The 17,396-nt window shown below is 48.4% G+C and overlaps 3 protein-coding genes across 4 annotated transcripts in view; 2 read left to right on the top strand and 1 right to left on the bottom strand.

The window, feature by feature from the left end:
* LOC8051260 (protein FAN) overlaps positions 1-6,243 on the top strand; it is a 74,700-nt gene extending 68,457 nt beyond the window's left edge. Inside the window, exons 30-31 of the mRNA XM_042291944.1 lie at positions 1,710-1,819; positions 4,827-6,243. Coding sequence (XP_042147878.1) covers positions 1,710-1,819; positions 4,827-4,924 — 208 coding nt within the window. The 3' untranslated portion in view covers positions 4,925-6,243. The remainder of the gene's footprint in view (positions 1-1,709; positions 1,820-4,826) is intronic.
* Positions 5,713-11,720, bottom strand: LOC8034858 (transcription and mRNA export factor ENY2). Its single transcript, XM_029972789.4, has 4 exons — positions 11,452-11,720; positions 11,265-11,345; positions 11,059-11,204; positions 5,713-6,508 (listed from the first exon to the last, which is right to left on the bottom strand). Exons 1-4 carry the CDS (start codon positions 11,457-11,459, stop codon positions 6,432-6,434), a joined length of 312 nt encoding a protein of 103 aa, XP_029828649.1. The 5' UTR covers positions 11,460-11,720; the 3' UTR covers positions 5,713-6,431.
* A 93-nt stretch (positions 11,721-11,813) lies between these two features.
* LOC8034859 (ras-related protein Rab-30) lies at positions 11,814-16,946 on the top strand. Of its 2 annotated transcripts, none has more exons than XM_029972788.4 (3): positions 11,814-12,127; positions 12,714-12,915; positions 15,224-16,946. In XM_029972788.4, exons 2-3 carry the CDS (start codon positions 12,736-12,738, stop codon positions 15,656-15,658), a joined length of 615 nt encoding a protein of 204 aa, XP_029828648.1. In that variant the 5' UTR covers positions 11,814-12,127; positions 12,714-12,735; the 3' UTR covers positions 15,659-16,946. The 2 variants fall into 2 exon arrangements, with proteins under 2 accessions (XP_029828648.1, XP_002410675.1); XM_002410630.5 differs by having other exon boundaries at positions 11,834-12,127; positions 12,734-12,915.
* The last annotated feature ends 450 nt before the right edge of the window (positions 16,947-17,396 follow it).

The following is a 17,396-nucleotide window of genomic DNA, read 5'->3' as shown; positions in this document are numbered from 1 at the left end:
GTTGCCTAGCTTTGTGCGGAGCACCGCGACGTCCCAGCGACTCGCGGTCGCAGCTTCGCACAAGTCCTTGAGAGAAAGTCAACTGTAGCAAGATGGTGGCGTGCAAGTGGGTTTTTGTCTAGGAAGTGTCGAGCCAGCACGCTCGTGCATTTGATGGGACAGTGCATGATGTGAGCTGGAGGGGGACACATGCTTCGGAGAAAATGGGGAGCCACCAAATAAGATGTTTCAAGCTAGGGTAGCAAAGACTGAAAAAGACATGAACTTCACATTTTACTCATACTGGAACGCTAGTTTCGGCAGGGCTTTTCTTCGGAGACGCCACACGCGACAATACTCTCATCGCCGCAATACGAAATGCACCCAAGTTCCTTGGTGCAATGCATTGTGAGGCAACACACAGTACATTCTGTGCTACCACTGCCTTTGCCGCAATGGTGTGGGAAAGGGGGCAAATTGTTTTCTGAACTTTCGTAAGCAAAATATATTTTGTAGCGTGAGCTACACTGGCCGAGGTTGAGCAGTTTCGCGTGGCTCGCATACTGAGCCGTGCTCCGTGCTGCGCAAGCGTGAGAAGCAGTGACATCGCATGGCGCACATCTGGTGCGCCTGAGACGCCGCCGCCGCGCGCGCCTCGCCGGTCTGCGCATGCGCGAGGAGCAGTGACTTCACACGGTGCACAGGTGGTGCACCGAAGCCGCCGCCGCCACGCGCTCCGCCGCTACGCGTTCCGCCACCACCGCGCGTGCCTTGCCGGTCTGCACATTCCGCGTGCCCAGCTGTGCGCCTCCGTTGCGCAGTAGCCAAGTTTGACGCTGCACCGGAGCCGCTTGATGGCGCCTCTCATTTTGTGCGCATAAGCTTACGCTACGTATATCCTGGCATAGCCGAACTAAGCCACCGCAATTTTTTTTTGCGGTTTGTTTGAATTTTTATGCGTGGTTTCGGGCAAAGCATGACACAGCGCAAACAAACGGTAGTTGGTTTTCGCCTTTCCAACTTATAATCGAAATGCTGTCGTCGAGATTTTAAAACGTGCATTTGGAGCACCAACCTAAGTTGTAAAATTAATTGGTCATGAATACTCGGCGGAAAAGTGATGTTGTTGCATTTGTGATAACTTTGTCACACAATGTACAGGGCCTTCTCCTGTCGCATCGAGAAGTAGTGGATACGTATTTTGCTACCGCATTGTTTCTAGCATGATGCTTCTGGCATTTTCAAGTTTGGGACTCTTCGTTTACTGCAGAATGTAGGTATAATGTTTGCTTTTGACCGAAATGCCACCACAATCGTTTTGGCCAATTAATTCCGTACGCACATCTTGAAGATTTATTTCCACTCTCATCCCGGCGTCAGCTGTCCGTGGGGCAAGCACAACAAGCGAACAGATCAGACGCCGCGCGAATTCAGATTCAGTTCTCACGGAAGGGTGGCCCCGTGTGTGTGCCATTACGTGGGGTCCCCGCCTGGTGCGTTTAAAAAACACTAAGGTTTATTGCGGAGAAAGTACCGCGTAACCGAGATTTCGGTTGCATGTCGAAGGATCCCCCAGTGGTTGAGATTAATCCTCGGTCCTTCATTCGGGCGTGTCCGACGTCTTTCGTTAATTTGGCGCAAAAAGAATTTTAAAATTTTATTTTATTTCATTTGTCGTTATGTCGTCTAATCGGAAGTTCGTCATCACACTGGGGCCGCTCTCTCCCCAGCTCCCTGTGCTGGGACGGTGCCACGGTGCTGACCGGGTGCAGGTCGGGTTGCCTGCTCGTCTGGGACCTGCTTGGAGGACACGCCCCCCGCAGGCACACCGCACACTCCGGTGGGTCCGCCGTCTCCCCCTCTCGTGGAGGGCCCCTCCGAAGTCACGACCCTATTCGTCACAGTCCTAAGAATTAGGGACACAATGACCAAGAGCATTGCTGACTCTCGTTCGGCCGTAGCCTGTTCTTGTGGCTGGCTACGGCCAAACGAGCACCGAGCACAACAATTCCTAAAACCGTCGGTTCAAGATGGTGCGCAATTTCAACGTCGCCAGGCGGAAATCGAGACACTTGCACGTTCTGACAACCGTGCCGACGCTTGCAATAGCCCTCAAACGTGATCAATAACGAGGCATCAGTCCTTGCCACAGGTTTTCTGGGCTTCCTCGTAAACTGACTGTTGTAGCTTCTTTTCTTTGTTTGTCTCGTGTTGGAGGTTTTCTCAACAAATGCCTTTCACACAATTGTAATTCTTATGCAGCCACAAAAACATGGTTATGCCTTTGTAGATTCACACGCACTAGCTTTTGTAACAAAAAAAGCGTTCATGGGGATGAAATTGCTCCTTCCTTCTTGACAACTTTACACTTCTCCTTAAACGGACTTATGTGTGTAGCAGTTCTGGTTCCGTTGAGGTAGTTGGCAAGAAAGGGAGGATTATCTTGGCAATGAATGGGGCGATTTGTCCAGTCGGGCTCGTTAGAGCCAGGGAAAGAAGACGTGCTCCTATGGGGTCACAGAGATTTCCAGCGGCAAAATAAAAGAGTCAGTTGGGCCCGAAAGTTGCAGTCACGTCATAAGGATGTAATCTCACGACGGAGACAACCACCACCAACCTGAGTTTTCTCCTCTCTACAGAGCAAGGGCTCAAACCAAGAAGGTTTAGATAACTGGACCAATTTTTATGTCAAGGTTAACCATGTCCTGTCGGCATAAATAGAGCAGTATTTATACTGTTATGGCATTTTTTTATAGCACTGATGCTAAAATTATAAGCATGGTTTTGTTGCACTGTTTTAAGAACACGCCGACATACTTTGTGCCATATTGTTTCATGGGGGTATTGTAAAAAAGGTAAGCGAAAACATTTTTTATATTTTATTTTTTTAAACTATAACAGATATACTTTTTCACTTTACATCCGAACGCAGTGGCCACTACGAGCTATCCTAGCCGATCCCGCTCTGTGAACGTAGTCCGTGATACTTTCCACGCGTCGCTGTGCCCCCTCGCTGTGCCCCCTCTCCAACGTCACGTGACGCTCGCACAGCCTTGGATTTGCTCCGACGGCTAGTAGCATCCGCTGCGCGTGGGCATAAAGGCCCGTTCACACTCTTGCAACCTCTTAAAACTGGGTTCCTTGAAACCTCTTACGAGAGGACACAGTGGCGCCATCTATTGGGTAGCAGTGTGAACTTGGCGGTCCGGCATATTTTCTATTTCTCTCCCGCATTATCCTTTCTTTCTTGGCTCGAAAAACTTTTGTCGACGTTATAAATGAGTCTTTCTTATAGGTATTACGCATATTTGACCTCGGAAATACCGCGAAACCTTCACTCTTGTGAAATGCAGTTCCAGAGTCAATGCATAGATTGTGCCAGCATGCCAGTGTGTTCTCGTCCTTAGAAATTTTAAGAAGTTTTAACAAGTCCCGTCTCTCGGTCGTACTCGGTTGCAAGAGTGTGAACGGAGTTTAGGAAAACAAAGAGCTTATGTTATGCTTAACACGCTTATAGTAGATGGGAAAATTTAATGTATATTAGATTAGAACTAACAGAAACATGTTCAAGACCAGGGTCTCTCTTTAAAGGGGCACTAAACCACTTTCTGAGATAGTCTGTTTATGGTCATACCTCAATCTATGCTCTAAGCATCCTAAACTAACAAACGTTCAGTTCACGTGTGGCCGATTTCTCTATTAAGATCAGTGTCAAAGATTGATTACTTTGGAACTATTGCCGACACCAGAGCGTGCCGCTTGACGAGGAGAAGTGGAGAAGCCCTTCTTTAGGCCCGCTTCGGACGGGGCAACTTTTCCAGCAATTTTGAGGTTGCCGGCGGGTTGTTCCCTAGCTTTCCCTAGATCGACGCGAATTGCTGAGATCGGGTCCGGCTCGAACAAGCGAGCAACTCGGAGCAATTCGAAGACGGTTGAAGCGGCCGCAGCCAATCAGAGACGCAATATTTTCACGTGACACCCCTGTGGTGGTGATGATGACAGCTAAAGACTTAGTTCTAGTTTGAAATGGAGTGTTTTTAGAAATGAACAGTTTCAGAAAAATGAATTAGTATTCTCAACGCCGTTTAAAGATGTAAGAACGCATTTTTAGCGCGTAGCTGGGCGTCTAAATAGTGAAAGAAAAATCAAATTTCATGATGATGATGGCAAGTCGGAGCAATTCGGTTGCTGCGTGTGAACGCGGGCGGCCCGTGTTGCTGGTGTTGCGACGTCAAGTTGCTGGGCGAAAGTGCTCTGTCTGAAGCGGGCCTTAGGGAGCCTAGATTGCAGGGGGGTCCATCTCGAACCATGGGGAATGTTTGCAATTTAGTGGCAGACGCCTCCTGCACCGATCGGTTGCAAGTGCGCAGTCGTCGCGTGGCGTGGAGGAAAACGTGCAGAAAGGCAGATGCGCTCACGGACGATCGGTACATTAGTCACCTTGCAGCTTGCGTTGCAAACGCAGGGCCCATAAACCACACGATCCCGATCGAGCGGTTGGGCACTCTCCGTAATGCAGGCTCTACCCTCCTCCTTGTCCGGCGGCGCCCTCCGGTGTCGGTGATAGTTCCGAGGTAATCAATCTTGGGTACCGATTTTAATAAAGAAATGGGCCACGTGCAAATGTAATATTTGGTTTTTCGGGATGCTTAGAGCACATAGATTGAGTTAAGACCATAAATAGACTATCCCAGAAAGTGGTTCAGTGCCCCTTTAAACTGGAAGAACACCTTACTTGGAAGCTAGGATGGTTGAATAAATTTGGAGGCTCAAGCAACCCCCTTAACAGCACACCTAGGAACCCGGCTGGAGAACCCACGGTTTACGTGGCCACGCCTTCCCCGCAGGAGCCTTGACCTGCGTCGCCACGATGGACGACGGAAGCCTCGTCGCCACGGGCGGAGAAGACGGGAAAGTGATGGTGTGGCACCCGCCGGAGGCGTGACGGATGCCCTCCCCACCGTGTCCGTCGCCGCTCGTGTCGTGCAAAGGGACCGTCGTGTACAGCCCTTGGGTACTTACCGTCCATGCGAGTTGCCAAGATCCCCCGTGCCAAACCAACCAAACTTTGTGGAAAACTTCACGACAGTGCTGGGTTTGGACGTATGCGACGACGGAGGTCCCGAAAGAAACGGTACTCCTCGAGGGAAGAACTTCACAGTTAATATGTGGCCAAGTTCGGATATTTCTTCCGGGAGAATTTTTTTTAGTATCTTATAATGCCCGAAGCGACACATTTTCACTCCCGCAAGTGGGCAGTCGGCAATTCTCGTCAACTATGCCGTGTACGCGAGACGGTTGTTTTAAAGGAAGAGTAACCTGGCATTGTGGTCGTGCAACATGAAGCAAGAGGCTCCAGCGTGCCCAGTTCTTTCTGCATTCCTCCCGAGATTTTTGAAGTCGACACTAATGTCGAGCATTCTTGATTCTAAAGTATGGTTAGGTAAAGGGGACAGGTACCGCGATTATTTGCTCGGAGAAAAAGTTTTAATAGAAAATAATCTACTTTTATATTTATTTTTTTAACTTTTAAGTGGGATAAGGAGTGCCTAATGGGAACCCCTAAGTGAGAATGAAACCTGCGCACATAGGCAGTCCGATTCCAGGTGTAACAAATTGTATGTTTGGAGGCTCACCACATTGTGCTCGGTCCTTCCGAAGAGCTTGGATCCAGATTCTGAAAGGTAGCATTTATTTGCTAGATCATGCAGAAGGTGGACAAATGCTCTGTTCTTTAGCGGTGTACCCTTTTTTTTATTTGTCTACCTTTAACACAAATCATTCCGGGAGGTACAAACGTGAAAGCAGACACTTCGGTGAGAGCTCTGACAATTCTCCCAATCAAAAGACAAAAGGAGAATTCATTTGTTTTGTGTTGCTGTTTGCAAGGTATTTTTCTCAATCAATCGTGCCACGACGTTTGTTTGCACCCGATTTGTCCTGTACTTTTCTCGCAACCGAGCAACAAACTTTTTTTTGTCGTCTTTGCACCACGCATCGACTACGTTCGGCGATGTTTTTGTTTATGCACGCGCCACAAACCAGCATGAATGGTGCAGAGCTTATGCCAGAGGTAGTAGAGCATTCCAGGAGCACCCCATCAATATTAAAGCCCGTTGAGTTTCATCACCACGGACTGCTTTCTAGCCCTCGAAATGCCAATACCTCTCGCTCAGCCACGTTGATTGAATACACGAGGAATGCAGTCAATACTTAGTTTAAAACTGTGTCGTACCATCCATAAAAGTGAATATGCAGCCCAAATGGCGTCTGTCTCAATTTCATTTGCACATTTCGTCGAAAGTGTTTTTGGACACGTCAAAAGTTGGCGAGTACAACCTGGGCAGACAATGCCACTTCCTCCATTTTCGTAGACTGTTGCCGCCGGCCGTATAAAATCTTTGCACGTGGGAAAACGTGTGCGTCTCATTCTTTCTAACTTCAAGCACGCATCAACTGCCGCCACGTTCCGCCAAGAAGTTGCGTATCTGGTGGAGTAGCTCTCGCTTGATGCTGTCCGGAACGGTGGCTGGAACGAGAATGACGTAATGGATTGTTAGGGGCCTATTCACATTTGTGAACATTCACTCTCCAAAAGCCAGTCTGGTTAGTGCGAGTGGCAAATGCTTTGTTGGGGTGTCAGTCTGGCAACTGTGGGCATACCTTGGCATTTGTCTGTCATTTGGGAATGTGGTATTGTGTACGAGGCCACAAATCCAGGCAGGATTAGAGATACAGCAAAGGAGTGTGGGTAGGTTGGCATTGGGGCGCATGGGAATACACCAAATGAAGGAGTGCAGGGGGATATGGGTTGGGCATCTTTCGAGAGTAGAGAAGCGATCAGTAAACTAAAATTTGAACAAAGACTAGCTGAAATTGAGGATACACGGTGGGCAGCAAAAGTGTACAAGTATCTATATATGAAAAGCCTAAACACTAAGTGGACAAACTGAACCTGCAAGCAATTGTGGGAAGAGAGAATGCAGGAGAAATAAGCTTTAGCAATACACAGGGCACAAAAACAAGAAATAAAGAAGGAACAGTTGTATAATAATTCATTGGGGAGCTCATTGCTGATTGAAGCTAACCCGGGGGTGCTAAGAACGAAAACGTGTAGGGCTAAATTCCAGGAAATAGACAGTTCATGTGACATGTGCAAATGCGAGAGGGAAACGATAAAACATGTAATTTTAAGGTGCTTGGAGCTTCGTCCCACCCTCTTGGGGGGAGGGGATGACTATGGATTTGGAGGGGGCACTGGGATTTGTAGACATGGATGGACAAATAGATAGGGAAAGAATTGCAGTAACTAAGAGGAGACTTGAAGGTTGGTGGAAAAGATCTAGGGAGGGGTAAAAATACAGATAAATATAAGCATTGGAAATGCTTTAAAAGAGGGTGGGGGGCAGTTGTGTTGGAACAAATTTTAAAATAGAAGGGATGACGAAACCTTAGGCTAGGTGGCGCAAGCTGCCGCCCGTTACAAGAGGTATAGCCATTACCATCCATCCATACTTGACTATAGAATGATCTACACAGAAGCGAGCGGAGAGGTGGCAATGCCTGGAGGCCGTAGCTTAAAATGTGCGTCGTTGTATGATTTCCGCTATATTCAGTACATAAAATGGACTCTGGGCCCGTTTGCTCGAAGCGCTAACCGCGGCTAAAGTTAGCCGCAGTACCTAGGAGAGGGATTTTGAGATCACGTGACTGGGCACGGTAGGAATGCAAGGTAACATGGCGGTGCCCCAGTGAGTGAGCGCCGCTCGCTTTGGAACTGATATGTCGTTGTAGCTGCAATATCGGGCGCGTTAGTCAGCAACGAATAATGCAGGAGGCTTTCTCTTTGCCTTACCTCACTTAAACCGCAAAGCATGGGCAACGAAATCGCCGCATTTTTTAGATAGTGTTTCGATTCTGGGCATCCCTGAGCCTAAATGAACGCGATAATTGTCGGCATGGCAACGTCTTTGGAAAACGGATTGTTGATAGCACACAAAAGCAGACAGCGTCCCGACAGAATTTTTTTCTAAATTATCCAAGCATCGCGAGGAGAACGCTGGAAGTGTAATTCTACGGTTCACGCGCGCTGGCCTTCCTCTTATAGAAGATTTGAAGTAAAAAATCATAATAAGACTTTAACGAACGCGCGTGCAGGGCAAATTTTGTTTTATACTTTTTGCTTTAGAACGGTTACTACTGCAAACGCCAGCACGCGCGACGCGTGCAACTACAGTCGTAGCATGCACCTCGGTGCTTGGATAATTTAGAAAAAAGGTCTGTTGGGACGCCGTCTGCTTTTGTGTGCTATCAACAATCCGCTTTCCAAAGACGTTGCTATGCCGACAACTATCGCGTTCATTTAGGCTTAGGAGTGCCAAGAATCGAAACACTATCTAAAAAATGCGGCGATGTCATTGCCTATGCTTTGCGGTTTAAGTGAGGCAAGGCAAAGCGAAAGTCTCCTGCAGCATTCGTTGCTGACTAACGCGCCCGATATTGCAACCACAACGACATATTAGTTCCAAAGCGAGCGGCGCTCACTCACTGGGGCACCGCCATGTTTCCCCGCATCCCTACCGAGCCAGTCACGTGATCTCAAAATCCCTTTCCTAGGTACTGCGGCTAACTTTAGCCGCGGTTAGTGCTTCGAGCAAACGGGCCCTGATGTCCGTTTCATTTAGTGGCCGAAGTAAAGAAGGTCTATCTACAGTGTTTCAGGGTGGCTAAGGGTGGCTAAGCGGACTTGAGGCCAGAGCTTCACCAGTACATCCAGAACTACGCTCGTCTTCGCTTTCTTTTTTTCCGAGCCCCCTCTTTTTGTTCTCTCTTTATTCGGGAGGGTTTCTTCAACGCAGCCTTTCAACATGTTCTTCGTGTCACTTCATAGTCCATGGGCGACATTCCAGTAAGAAAGGCTCTTTAGTCCATGGGCGACATTCCAGTGAGAAAGGCTCTTATCTTTTCATATATACTTTTGACCACATAATGAGACTGCTGAAGTTGTGTTTTGACTAATTGTTTACCACTCAAACAGCAGGAGGCCAAATTTAGTGATTGAGGTTGTCTTTAGGAAAGATGGCTGGCTGTCCGCTGCTGGCACGCATCCAGCAGACACTGTCAGGTCTGTTAAGACGAATACCAGCCACGAAGAAACGTTTGGAAATAAACAGACAAAAGGACAAGCGTAGTCGTTCGGTTACCCGTAAGCCCACCTTGCTCACACCGAGCGAAAACGGATAGCAGTATCATTGGACACAGCAAGCGGGGAATGAGCATTTGGTGATGCATAGAATATTTTTTTTTGGGGGGGGGGGCTCCCACTGTAGTTCCTTTGGCTCCAGCATCACCAGAGCATTGTTACACAGGACAAAATCCAGTCTTCACCTGAGCTACCAGCTGCTCCTGTTAAGGAGCATTCACACGGAAAAAATGTGCATTTTGGTTGACGTCGACAAACACGCTAACTTTTTTCTCTGTGAATGCGCCTTTAGACCATAAGGTTTGATGGAAGGAAGCATGCAATGGAGCCTGTGAATAGGGCATCTTCACTGACATAATTTCGTCCATCATTTTGTTGTCGTGAGCTGTCTGGCACGAGCTGAAGGCAAGTATTCCGAAGATTCACATGATGCCCTTAAATCGGTAGTGCACAAAAGCTGAAGTTTCAATGCACCTCCTATCTTTGTTTATTCTAATAAATAAAACATTTTCTCTCACTCGCTCACCCTAAGAACAAAATGGCAGATTGATGTTATGTGTGAACACCCTATTGATTGAACTTGTAACAGTGCTCACTGACCGACCGAAGGGCAATGCAAGTTAAGTGCGCCATTTCAAGTCGAGGATGTGCCTTGAAGAGACCACAAACTAAAGGACACTGTCTGGGCTTTGTCTTGCCACTGAATAGCATAATGTGCCAAATGGACCTTTCCAGATAAGATGTAGCACCCCCCCCATCCACTGGAGGCACTGTGACGTTCCGATGTACAGCACGTGAAATTATTCAGGAATCGAAGACAAAGTTGACGTCTGTTTAACACTGTGACTTCATAACTTGGAGGTGGGAGAAAAAAAGCAGAACAGGGTATGTGATCACCTTTTGTGTTCAACTTTATTTTTTTAGCATTCTGATTTCCTAATCATAAAAGGAGATGAATCGTGCCACTTCCAAGCTATATAAAGTGCTTGGGTCCGCACCGGGCGTACATCTAAACATCCCCACAATTCGCCTCTCTGCAATGTCTCCTGGAAAACTTGGATTGAGCGCGTTTCAGGGCCGTAACCAGGGGGTTAGGGGGTTCTGAACCCCCCCCCCCCAAAATTTTTTTCTGGGTATGGCCCTGGTCGGTGCACTTGCAGCCAGCCGATTTTAATCTCCACCTCTGCGCACGCGCAGTGGCGCCGGTCGGCTACCGGGTACCAAACCGGGACCGGTTCTCCAGTTTGCTGTAACTCTCCATTATATGCCACCGATGCACATGATTCATAGGCGAAAATAAGACAATAGACACTTTTAAAATGGCCGCCGTTGTCCCCGAAACCCCCTCCCTCCCCCCCCTCCCCCCCCCCCCCCCCCGAAATTTTTTTCTGGGTACGGCCCTGGCGCGTTGGTAATAGATTCAAGAATACGAAAGAGTTAGACAAAAAGGATGGACAGGACAAACATCTGTCCTGTCCGTCCTTTTTGTCTAACTCTTTTGTATTCTTGAATCTCCTGGAAGTTTCCAGAAAGGCATATTGCCCATCAACCCATCAATGATTATATCAGGAATCTACCCGTTTTTTTTAGGTTGTATGGCAAAGCATTGGTTATGCGTTACTCTACTAGACCTGCCTACGGAGGTTTCCCCAAATACTTTCGCAACCTCTACGAACATCGGTTGAAAGGTTATTCTAGGGTGAACAATTCCATCGCCGAGAGGTCGACACGCCAGGGGACCGCTGGTTCAGTTGCGACGCCGGCAGTTGTCTTGCCGAATTCGAAAGGCATGCTCCTCGCTTGCTGTCAGGGAAAAGCGCCCAGCGTCCGAAGCAACGTCCCCCTAGCCGCACGTGTCGACCAAACGATAAGCTCACCCCTGCCCTGCGGCGTCACCGCAGCAATCAGGTCGTCCACGGTTAGGTTCTCCACTCCCTTGTCCTTGATGATCTCTTTGCAGTGCGCCTTCAGCTGGTCCTTCCATCCGCACTCGATCAGCCTGGTCCGTAGAAGTTCTTTGAGCCTGCGGGGCGGCACAGAGCAGCTGAATGCGCGAACCCCTCCGGCGGCATCGGCCGCTTACCGATCGCGCTCCCCGCTCTCGACGAGCTTTTGGTTGATGGCGGCCTTGATCTGCTGCTCCTTCTGCCTGCGTTCGTGGGGCCTGCGAGGGGCAACAGAGGGCTCGCAGCGTAAGGTCTCAAGCTCGACTTCCTGGGCCCTGCAAAAGAGCAGGCTGCGGTCGGAGATGTTGCTCGTCTAGCACTCACTCGGCCATGTTTGTCGCGGTCTTTTTTCAGAAGTGTTGCTACAGCCGAGCAAAGGTCAGTATCATTTTCCGATACGTGGACAGGTTCATAAAAACATCGCAGCCTGCCTTAGCCAGACTTCAGCCTCGGGCCTCAGCCCACCATCAAAAACGTCGCGTGGGTCTACCGGTCTACCGTGGACCTGCTGCTGCTGCTGCTGTGGACGTAGCTGCCGTAGCCGTACCAGCCGTTGACTAGCCGCGCTGTCGCCACTTGCAGTTTGCTCAGCTGAGGATTTGGCACAGTGCTCCACATTCAATTCAGGTGGCGCGCATAGTTACCCAATTCGTACTTGTTGTTTAATGCGTGTGATCTATCTATATAATAGAAAAGCGAGCAAAACGGAAAAACTTTTCGCTTTTCCTTCTCGCATATGGCGCACGTCGTCCAAGTGAGACGGTTGTTAATTGTAATCGCTCTTTCAGAAAGGCGATTATTTTGGATTTCCTCGAGTCGACCGTAAAGATGCATCTGCGAATACCGTCGAACATCTTCACCTTTCGTGTTTCTCCGGCGGGCAATGCGGCCTGGGCACTGGGTCATCGATAGTGCGGGAAAGACCCTTATATAGGCTGCAGCCCGCTACCGGCACTGCCATGGGTTGTCCTCTTTAAAAACACACCTGGGACAGATCCAAGTACGTACCCGCATCCCGAGCTGTTTCCCTGTCGCTCGCTAGCCTCAACGCCCGACTTTTTCGAGGCCAATCTCGCAAAACTGCGTCACACGCTGAACGCGACTTCATTGCGTTGGAAAGAGCGAACCGATGGGTTTGGCCGAGAAACTTGGCAGTCTCTGAGTTCGGGTCCCCAGCACGTGGCTGTCGAGATCACCTTCACCTTTCCCAACGCTAATTTGGCGACGAGGATGGCCTTGGAACCCACGCGGTTGAAAGCCTCTCCTTCAGTTGACCCACCTCTAACGCGCGCGCGGGCCTACCTCCGATAACGCTTCCGCGTCTTTTGAGCCTCGAGCACACACGCGCGGTCGAAGCACGGCGGAAGGCGACGAGCTTGTGCTGGACGCCGGACACCCGAAATCCGCGCCCTCCCATTTTTATCCTGTGCACGACTAGCAACAGCGCATTTCGGACCATGGTAGTTGTAATAGATAGTGATGGCAAGATAGAGTAGAAATGGTACATCTGCATATGAAGGTTGCCCCTCAGGAGAGAAGTGCATATCTGTGTCACTTTAGAAGCCATTTCGATCTCTGTGTTATAGCCGGGCCCTACTGTCTTCAGGGATGGCCTCGACCAAGCTGCCGGAGCAGAAGGTGATCCTGTGCGGCGAGTATGGCGTGGGCAAGAGCTCTCTCTTCCGGAGGTTCACCACAAACTCCTTTGTGGCGAGCAGCGACCGCAGCTCCACGCTGGGCCTCGACCATTACGACAAGGTTTACAAGGTGGCCGGCAGGGACCTCAAGGTAGCCCCCCCCGGAGTAAATTCAGAGTCTGTTTTGTGGTTGCAACGCAAAAACTGTAAATGGACTTAACCCTTGAGTGAGTGAGCAGTCTTTGCCAACTTCCAGTTCGTTAGAACATTTTGCTTCACAACTGAAAGACGATGGCGATGAGACGCAGATGCGAGCGCGGCAAGAGTTGCAAACTTCTATCCTACACTTGCTGGAGCACATGCCCAGCAAGAGTGCCATTTTTGAACGGCGTAGCAGAAGGAACCAAAAGAGCAAAATGGTGGCAGATTCGCCAAACGCTGCTCACCTTTTGCCTGGGAGAAATGGTGTTGCAATGCCAAGCAATGCGAACAGAAAATATTTCTGACCTTGGTCAGCGCACTCTTTGTTTCAACGTGTTAGCCCATCAAACAAAGAAAAAGCGCCTAATATCCAATATGCCCCGGTGCTTCGAGCATTTAGTGGGGCTGTGCTTTCATGACCAACAGCTCTTTTGTAGTTCTCGCGTTGCAACAGCCTACAGCAGCAGAGAATTCCACCTGCCACCTGGCATAGCAGCAGAGTTATGCGCCAAGAAACTGAGGGAGACAAGGAGGCAAGAGTGCGCGGGGACGTCGGAACGCCGAGCTCCGGTTGGAATGATTAGTGGGTAGACCTAAAGCTAGCTGTTTTTGCCTCCACTGCACTCGTTCACCGAGTTAGAACGCCATCGTTCGGCGTTTGGTTTTTGCATTCGAATATGTGTAGTGTAGACAAAGGCGGCTAGCTTTAGGTCTACCTACTCATCATTCCAACCAGAGCTTGGTGTTAAAATCAACTAGTGGGCTAGTTGATTAAACATGGTGTGAAAAAGCACGAATGACTAGGAAGCGCTCTGTCCTTCTCTTCCTAATCATTTGCACTTTTTCACACAAGAGCTTGGCATTCCAACGTCCTTGCGCTCTGTCGTCTCCTCCTCTCAGTTTCTCGGCACATAGAAGTGCTATATTATTTAGATGCTTCCCGTCTAGAAACCCCACAAATTTCTACCGTAGCTGTCATTGATGTCTGGGGAAGGGGGTGGAGGGGTGGATTGGAATGGAATCAAAACATTAAAGAAAACCAACTTGTAGATTTTTTTTTTTTATGACTTGTAACAGTTTAGGCGCATATTCTGTATGTGGCCAGAAAGCATTCCGGTACAATTAGTAGTTATATACAAAATTAGACATTTTTCAATTTTTTTTTTATTGATTCTGTTTTTTGATGTTGGACAAAATAAATTAGAATTTATCGGGGTTTATGTTGGAGAAAATAGGACATGGGGATGGGATTCCCCAAGCTTCAGGGAATATGTGCACGACCTTAATACTTGGAAAACTTCTTGGTACCAATAAGAGAAGGAAACGAGATTGGAGGTGCGGTTCGAAAGAAACAGCCTCGCAGTCAGTTTGGTGTTCTGGGTTTATAAAGATTTCCTCCCTCCGAAGCTTGTGTTTTGTTTATTCAAGGACAGCTCCAATCTAACAATTTTTGGTTTTCTCGAATTTAAGGAAAAAAAACGTATTGGGGGTTATTGTACAGGGTTTATCAATATCTACCAAAAACACAGAACCCTAGTTACAGGCTACTGCGATAGGTAACGCCACCACCCCGCAGCATCACCAGTTGTCGCTATCGGTGTGTGCTTGCATAGTCTCGGAGTGTGGCTCTCTGTACGTGGCTTTGCTATCATACTGGCAAGTACTACAAGGTCGGTCACTGTGCAGAATATAGGGTGTTAACTATACTGGAGCTCGCTTGAAGTTTATCCGGAAAAATTGTCACCTGCACGTAACTCAAACTTTCGTCGCAGGTGGTAGTGTTCTTCCTTTAAAAATTGAGATGAAAACACCCCTGACACGGTCAATGGCAGATGCCAACACAAATGACAGAGTTCACCGAGGGTTTTGCTCCTCGCACAATATCCCGATAAATGCAGCGAGCAGACGATGGCATTGTTTACTTTCAACAAAGTGTGTCGTCTGCTTGCAGCACATTTTAGAAGGTGGCGCCACAGGCACACGCCTTGCTGACTCGGTCATCTGTGTCAACATCCACGGTTGGTTGTATCGGGAGTGTTGGTCTTATTTTTCGCAGGAAGGCAGCTGCTCTTCCGAATTCCACGAGGTAATGTCTACCACTAAAATACACCTCCAATTAAAATTTCAGATTGCTGTGTGTAGGTGCAGATTTTTCTGGCCGGTTTGAGAGCGAGCTCCAGTATTGATAACACCGTGTACTTGATGGACACACCAGCGATCTTGGCAGTGGTTTGCAAAGAGCGGCGCTCTGGTTGCAGCTGCAGCTGTGGGACACGGGGGGCATGGAGCGGGTGGCCTCCATCACGTCCAGCTACTACAAGTTTGCTGAAGCGGCCGTGCTGGTGTTCAGCTTCGACAATCCAGACTCCTTCAACATCCTCTCTCAGCACCTGCTGGACATTGTGAGCTATGCCGAGAACGCAAAGATCTTCCTGTGCGGCAACAAGGTGGACCTGGCCGGCCGCATCTACGTCTCGGAGCAGGACATCGAGGCCTTCTGCGAGCAGTGCCACAACCTCATCAGTGGCGTCTACCGCACCTCCTGCAAGACGGGGCAGGGTGTCGAGGAGATGTTCACAGACATTGCCCGCCAGCTGGTCATGTCCTGCCGTGTCAAGGACATGGATGACGTGGCTAAGGACTCCTTCAAGGTCACCCAGCAGGAGGACGTCCAGGAGTCGTGTAGTTGCTAGGCCTGAAGGGGTTGCCCCCGCTCGAAGCATCGTGGCAGGCGGGTGTCCGTGTCGTTGCAGATGGGTATCTTGAGCCCGTTGCAGACTGAAGTCTCCATGCCATTGCAGGCGAAGTCTGTAATTGCAGACGGGTGTCTGCGCCATTGGAGACGAGTGTTTATGCCGACCGAGCATTGCACGTTTGTAACCTTAAAAAGGTGTTGCTTTTTTCTTCTTTTTTTTTTTAAGAAAACATTAAGACCACTATTAATCTCACATAGTTAAATGACGTAGTTGCATTTAAGGGTTAAATCCTAGAAAATAATTTTTTTTTAATAACAATTTGAAAGTAATTATAACGAGGACTGTGTGTAATCCTCGATATACTTACGAGGGCTCCTGCTTTTTTCTAAAGAAAACATTTAGAGAAGTTGTTACCAATTTTACATATAGGTAGTTCAATATTATAGTTCCCTCTGAGGATTAAAATAAAATGATTTTGGGAAGTTTATCAGTCAAGTAGAGAATTAGGAAGTGCAATTATAACGAGGACCACCGTATATGGTGCTCGGTATAATCGTAACAAGGGCTAATTTTTTTATGTTTTCAGTCTTTACATACTTTGTTTGTAACTGTTCCGAGCAGCGTTCCTCACTTGCACAGCTGTGGGCACGTGAGGAAGCAGCACAAGAACACAAATAATAAAGCAAGAAAACACTAGGCAATTTTTAAAGCTGCACATATTCTACTTAGTGATGCAGCTATAAGGCAGCATGTTGCCTCTAATGTGCCAGAGGTGTGGGAAGTGTGTCACTGCATCGTGCTTTCATTTCTTTGTATGTTTGCCATCTTATCATTGCTCTCCCTACAGCCTGCCTAGCCTTCCAACTACTGTGCAGCTCATAGTTTTATGGACTACTGCATAGAGCGGCGCAGTGAAATCTGCACGTGGCACAATTGCTGCGAACGGCCCTCCGAACTCTCTTCCCTTTTGCATTCATTCAACGTTGAGTGAGCTACGGGTCCAGCAACAGTGTGATGGTCACACTTGTGACCAGTGAGGAAGTTGTGATAGAAAGCGGAAGTGCCAAACTCGCCAGTGAAAGGCAGCACCTTTATTCGTTGCTTGGAAGACTGCCCCTCTCTGGAAGACTGCACAAAGACGATGTCTTGGCAGAACTGAGAGAACATTCGAGGCGTGCCTCTGAGGGCAGCTCTGTGACACATTGTGTGTTCTACAGCCTGGCTCATGGCCAAAGTAGTGTGTTGTTTTCATTTTGCTAATAAAGCTTTACAGAGCATCGCTGAATCCAGTCTTTTGCAAAATCCTTCGGAAACACTTGGTGGCTCTACTTATGTTGTTTGTGGACAACTGGTCATCATTGTAGGCTGCTTGTAGCTATGATGCATGCTTCGCAGCATAGCTACAAAAACGCGCAAATACAAATGGGACGCGTGTCCCCATAATCTCGCAAACGTAAATAGAGCCGCACATGCAGGTCTGGGTACGTGGCGAAGAATGTTGCCCTCCCAGAAGTTAGTGCGGTAAGAAATCGACCTGATTGAGACATTCCTTGATAACATTGTATATTCATATTGCAGTGCAAAAGCTGTTTGACAGTGTTCTCATACTGCAGCACAAAAGTTTGATGTTCAGGACCCTATGTACAATTTTCACATGTAGCTCCTTTCAAAAGCCAGAAAGAAGTGGCAATATTCCATGGGGCACAACGCGAGTCTAATATCCAGGAGGTGTCTT

This window comes from Ixodes scapularis, unplaced genomic scaffold (assembly GCF_016920785.2).
Source record: "Ixodes scapularis isolate PalLabHiFi unplaced genomic scaffold, ASM1692078v2 PGA_scaffold2__306_contigs__length_199485367, whole genome shotgun sequence".
Taxonomy (NCBI): domain Eukaryota; kingdom Metazoa; phylum Arthropoda; class Arachnida; order Ixodida; family Ixodidae; genus Ixodes; species Ixodes scapularis.
The sequence above is the reverse complement of the archived record's forward strand: the minus strand, read 5'-3'. Positions and strand labels throughout refer to the sequence as shown.